Source organism: Mastigoproctus giganteus, chromosome 12, assembly GCF_048544385.1.
Source record: "Mastigoproctus giganteus isolate SK-2022 chromosome 12, ASM4854438v1, whole genome shotgun sequence".
Lineage (NCBI taxonomy): Eukaryota > Metazoa > Arthropoda > Arachnida > Uropygi > Thelyphonidae > Mastigoproctus > Mastigoproctus giganteus.
The window spans coordinates 153,498,727-153,505,364 of NC_143586.1; the positions used below are offsets into that span (position 1 = coordinate 153,498,727).

The following is a 6,638-nucleotide window of genomic DNA, read 5'->3' on the forward strand; positions in this document are numbered from 1 at the left end:
TAAACTCACAGGTCTATAATTACTTGTGTTGGCCTTTGATCCTCCTTTGTGAATTGGGGTCACATTTGCACATCTCCAGTCTGTGGGTACCTCCCCTGAGTCCAAGGAAGCTCTCATAATTATGGCTAAGGGTTTGCTTACTTCCTTTGCTGCTTCCTCTAATATAACTGGATAGATCCCATCCACCACAGGTGCCTTTCTTGTGTTTATCTTCAACAATTTCTCCTCCACTTTACTCTCAGTTATTACAAGATTCTCTAGCTTACTGCCAGAGTTGAATACACCTCTGGCATTCCCCTCGCTGAATAATTCTCATGTGTGAATGTTGATGCCAAATATTCATTTAGTTTGTTAGCTATCTGAGCAGGATCATCAACAGTTGACCCATCGATATCAAGTGGACCAAACTGATTCATCCCCTTCCTTCTAGAGTTTGCGTAAGTAAAGAACTCTTTGCTGTTTTTCTTTGCATCCCTTCCCAAAGATTTCTCGTAATCTGCCTTCGCCTGCCTAACCTCATTTGTAACTTGGTTACAGATCAACTTGTATCTATCCTAGGCTTCTGTGTTACATGCTAATTTGTATGTATCCCATGCATTTTTCTTCTCTGCCATATGTCTCATTAGTTCATCTGACATCCATTTAGGCCTAAACCTTGAACAATATTTCTTAGTTGGTATGTAAAGCCTAGTAGCTTCCAAGATAAGTTCTTTGAATGCTTCCCATTTTTAATTTGCTGTTGGTAACATCATCAGTTGGTCTCACTGTATAGAATTTAAATACTGTCTCAGTCCATCGTAGTCGCTTTTACGAAAGCAATAACCCTTCCCTTTACCCCTAATGGTAGTTACCTCTGAGTAAATCCCACTTCAGCACACTGTGATCACTGCCACCTAGTGGTTCATTTATCTAAAGATTCTTAATGCATGATGAATCACTACTGATAATCAAATCAAGAGTATTACTCCCTCTAGTTGCCTCCCGAACATGCTGATGTAAAAACAATCATCCAATAAATCCACAAAAGCCTTGCTAGTGTGTGAGTGACCAGTCCCCAAATTCCAGTCAATATCTGGGAAATTAAAATCCCCCATTATAAGGCTTTTAAGAAGGATGTAGAGTTGTTGGAATGAATACAGAGAAGGGCAACAAGATTAGTGAATTGCAAACATTAAGCCTTTCTTATGAAGAAAAACATAATGTTTGCAAATTACATTGTCTGGAGACTAGGCACCTGCGAGGCGATCTGACTGAGGTGTATAAAGCCTTGAATGGTTTTGAGCATGCTCAATGCTGATGGGATTCTTACTCTTGCTCAGAATAATTGCCTGAGAGGGCATAAATTCAAATTGAGGAAAGACAGTTGTAGGATAGATGTGCCGAAATTTGCCTTTAGCAGCAGGTGGTTGATTGCTGGAACAAACTTCTATCTGTCGTAGAAGTTGATAGCTTAAATAGATTCACGGCAGAACTAGACAAACATTTGGAGTAAGAGGAGGTGTGTTTTTTTCCGGCTGATGCTATATAAGCTCGCTTTCTCGCAACATGTGCTATTGTAGTCGAACATTCTGGTCTCTTGCCAAGCTATTGGCTGCAACTTTTGCCCATCTCTATTCCCTCCTCTGTCAAAACCGGATGGTTTCTCTGCCACCTCAGCTAAGATAAAGCTGACCTGCTACCATCCTAATTTCTTCTAACTCGTGTATTGATGATCCTGGTAAACTACCTCCTACCATTCCCAGTACACTCCACATCGTACTTTTTCATGAAGAGTAATTTTTGATTATTTAGGCTATCAACTTCCTAAGTTGATAGCCTAAATAATCAAACAACTTAGGCTATCAACTTCCTAAGTTGATAGCCGAAGTTGTTTTAAAGCAGTTGTGCATAGATTTCTTAGAAGGAAAGAAGATAATTATGTATCTCTGGTGCCAACTTCACTGCAATATTATCAAGATATGTGCTGCTGAATGTAACTCATTCAGCAGGTCATATCTTGATAATAACTCATTATAAGACATTAAGATCTTAATAAGATTTTAATTAATAGGATCTTATTATAAGATCTTAATTTAGCAGCTTATTCTATTCATCTGTACAGCTGTTCATTATACTCAAAGTCATTTAGCATGTAACATATTGAGACTCTCATTATTGTTTTACCAATGCTGATACCACAACAAACTGACTGAACATTACACTGACCAACCAAATCAACCAGATGCAATTCCTCAGATTCTATCTGCTTCTTAACCAAGAGCATAACTCCCCCTCTCTTTTCTGTCCTTCCTGTGCATATTGTACTTGCTATATTCAAATTTTGTATCCCCTGTACAGTGTGGAGTGGCACAATGTTTCTAATGTACAAATAGATGCTCATGTTCAGTTCCTCGCCAAATCTGCCATCCTATCACAGACTATAACATTAGCTTTCAATGTGTGAAATGGCATATATTCTGGAGTAGTCATAAAAACACGCATTACCAATGTTATTTCTATCCTATCAGAGGAGAATAAAAAAGTAAAAGGAGAAATTTGATCATCATACAATAGATATATCTGCAGAACAAATTGCAGCTGTACAGACAGCTGCAATTTGTTCTGCAGCATGAGTAGTTGGGCAATACTTTGGATGAGTCATGCAATGTACAAGAACAAGTCCTAATTATCAATACTTATCACACTGTTGTAATGACTGTTTTAAAGTGAAGAATTTCTTTATGCTGTGTTTCTCAATAAAGGACCACACTTGTAGATGAGATATAGAGCATCAATGTCAGTAGCTATACAAAATAACTTGCCTCTGCACGCTCTCACCACCATATACTAATCTACTAATGAATTGGTGGGGCTTTGATAAGAATGATGAGAAATGAAAATGTTCCTAAATTCTGGATATTTCACTGTATCAATGAGTCTTAAATTAGATTATGCATCGAGATCTGTGGGGACATTATGAATTTTATTTGTGAAACGCACTCAACTGCATACAATTTAAAATGTGAACTGGCTGAAGAAGACTTGCCCACTGATTTGCCATTTCACTGCACAGTTTGATGGTTCTTGAGGGGTAAAATCATTTCCTGGTTTAGAAGTTGATGAAAATAATAAAACTTTTTATATCAGGATGCTCGTGTGATCCAGAAAGTCCCACTAAACTTGCCTGAAGACAGTGTGTGATGCAAAGTAGAATTTCCTTATTGAATTGGGCCACAAATCTATTTGTCAGCATTCATTTTTTTTTTTTTTTTTTTTTTTTGGCAAAAAATCTTTCCAGCAAGCCATGTAGCATGTTCTGTAAATGCCAATTACCAACATCTGGTTTTGACCTTATGCTGGTAACTCTATCATTTCAGTTGTCAAACAATGGTGTGGATATTAATGTGACCACTTTTATGTAAGGTAACATTACTTCACATATCAAGACGTGTCATACAACTTCTCTAACATTCATCACAATATACATCATGCCATTGTGTCTTACCCATAAACAAAGAAATCTGTTTGGAAGAAGAACAAATCCAGAAAAATATCTCCATAAAACATTTCTCTGCACTTCTAACCCACCTGATTTTTCACAAAGAAACAATGTCAGAATTTTATGGGTAAAATTTTTTTTACCTGAAGTAACCTCAAAAATCTGAGATTATGCTTTATTTAAACATCATAAATTGTGCTATCTTTTATTATTATGTTGTTTAGAAGGTTCTAGGAATATGGGTTTAAAAGGACTACCACTGCGTTGGGCTTAGAAAACAATTTATTGTGAACAAAAAATTTTGAGTTGCAATAATTTGGAAAATAATCTCTTTCTACAGAGGCAAATAATTAAAAATTTTAGTTAGAAAATCTTTGTAAATATGTAGCTTTTCGTAATTATATGCCTCAGAAGAAGTTCTTTGAAACATTAAGTTTAAATATCATTGAAAATTCCTAACTTCTGCTGTTATGGATGTTACCAATATAGAATTTATTAGATGCAACAAACAAAAAATGCAGGGAAGCTGAGGAGAGTTAATTCATTAACATATTCTAGAATTCAATAATGAAAGAAATGTAATTAAATAAGACGTGAATATTCTTAGTGAATAAAACTGCAATAAATGGCAAAGCCAGGACAAATATTCAAGGAAATATCACTTTAACAGAGCAAGCCAGCTCAAACTGGGGTGGCAAGATTATGTAGGCTATAATATTTATGTATGATTTATATTCATATTAGTATATGACATGATATGATCAAATAATGCATTATGATTATAAATGAGATACTCCCTTGTTCTCCTTGCATTAAAGTTTGTTAAATTATTTAGCTTGGCTTACTGAAATGTTAAATAATGTTATTAAATTACAAAAGCTGCACAGTTCAGGAGCTAGGATCAGCTTTCATCAGTGATTTTGATGCTACAGGTTGAAAAGTAGTAGTAAGAAAAATACTGAAATTAATTACAGCCACTCCCCAACTTAAGGGTTGCATTTGGCCGCACTCCACGTAAGTTGGAATTTTACATAAGTCAGAATTTCTCTAAATGCTTATGCAGCACTTGCAAATTTGATTGAAGCAAAAAAGAAATGTTCGAAAAACATGTAAACAGAATTATTTATTCAATTTTTTTTTTATCGCATGCACAGGAAAAATTACAAGTGTACAAAATTACAAAATTTTCAAAATTATAAAAAGAGAGAGGAGACAAGCATAACGTCAGCAAGTTTCACCTTTCGAGCATCATTGCCAGAATTAACTCTCCAGCTGACAAGCATGCCGCTGCGGAAGTTGAGGGCTGTGGAGATTGATTTAGAAGCGGTTTTTCCAACACATCACAAAATTTCTCTGCAGCTGCAAAATTGCAATCGGCACTGGCGACTTCACCACATATTTTAATGTTTTGGAAACCAGCACGATTCTTGAACCTATTAAACCACCTGTTGCTTGGCACAAACTTGGTTTGGGGTTCGCCGTACATATCCTTAATATCTTCATAAATACTTCTTGCTTTTGCTTGAATGGCCATTGGACTCAGGGACATTTGCTTCTGAATCTGATTTTCCATCCATATTATTAATAGCTTTTCCATCTTCGATATAGCACCTGAATGCTGTTTTGTGATCACTGTTGATCTTAAATGCGCTGAACCCTTTAAAACAGTATTCACTGTTGAAGCAGTGAGACCTAATTCCGTGCAATAGATGACAAACTTTGTCCTGCTTTGTACTTCTTAATTGATCTTCTTCTTCATTTATAAATCAATTTTGTTTTGTTTCCTAGCAATGCCAGCACTTGCACTTTCCGTTGGTCCCTTTCCCTTCACCATTATAATAAGTAAATAGAAATGAAGAGAAGATTCTGAAAATTTATTTATTTATGTTTTTTATATGATTGAAGATTTCAGTGAAGGGGAACTCATTTCGACATAATACCATAACATAAAAACCCACAGAATTACAGTTATCAGGATTATTGCACATGCAACAAGATCGAGTTTACTACCCATTTATAATAAACTGCGCTAACAGAAAAGCCCAATAAACCAGAAAGTGCAAATTGTTTTTGTTGTTTTATGGTAGTGACCTCGAGAAATGTGTTTTAGAAAAATATCACAAAGGCATTCAAAATTCATTCTTTATTAGTGGAACATATGAAAGCGTAGTGCAATTTCCATTATAAAAATGACCTTTTAGAGAGATAAATAGCTGAGTTATATAGTGAACATTTCAACTTCCAAGGTTTTGGAAGGAATTTCTAAAAAAAAAAAAAACTGCTATTGGGTTCACATTACAATATTTTCATGATACCTCCATTTATTCTTATGGGATGCAAAATACGTTTCAAGATTTTTTTAAGTTTGCACCTGCAGGCAAAAACTTACGTAAAGTCAAATTTCCGTAAGTCGAGTATTACATAAGCCAGGGAGTGGCTGTATATAGTGATAGCTTAATTTTATCAGTACTCAATTATCCATAAGAATAATAAATAATAACAGTATCAACTCTATCTCTCATTCATGCCTTATCAACAAATTCTCTCTGGATTCCGTTTAATTTTTAAATAGAAATTTAAAAAGGACTAGGTTCAAATCCTATTAGCACATCAGATTGATTTATTCTTATTAGAAATAGAATATTAAAATGATATAAAATTTTATTATTATTCCGTAATCATGGCACTTTAACAAGGTTACAAAAAAAATAAGTTATCATAATTCACAGTTGAGAGCATTTTTAAATCAATCTCTCTCTCTCTCTCTCTCTCTCTCTCTCTCTCTCTCTCTCTCTCTCTCTCTCTCTCTCTCTCTCTCTCTCGCTGTGAGTCACTTACTACTCTTGTGCAGGATAGAAGTATAATATTCACAATAACCATTCCACATGAGAGGAGCAACCAGTAATTCATGTCATTTCTGAATAGGTTTAGTGAACCTGGAAACAAATCAAAAAATGAAGCTTAGAAGAAGTCATAAGAACTAATATTTCTTAATAAAAAAAAAAAAAGAAAAAAGTAATCATATAAAACTGGCCATCAGTACCGATCATCACATGCAAATTAAAATTTAAATTGTGAAGAAATTTATAAAACTTGAAAGTACTTTCTAGGCATTCATTACCTAAAAAAATTTAGTGCCTTATGTTGGTAAAAATAATTT

General features: G+C 34.7%; 1 protein-coding gene across 1 annotated transcript in view; it reads right to left on the bottom strand.

The window, feature by feature from the left end:
* LOC150077522 (transmembrane 7 superfamily member 3-like) overlaps positions 1–6,638 on the bottom strand; it is a 133,001-nt gene that overhangs the window by 12,518 nt on the left and 113,845 nt on the right. Inside the window, exon 8 of the mRNA XM_090385931.1 lies at positions 6,317–6,414. Within this exon, the coding sequence (XP_090242057.1) occupies positions 6,317–6,414 (98 nt within the window). The remainder of the gene's footprint in view (positions 1–6,316; positions 6,415–6,638) is intronic.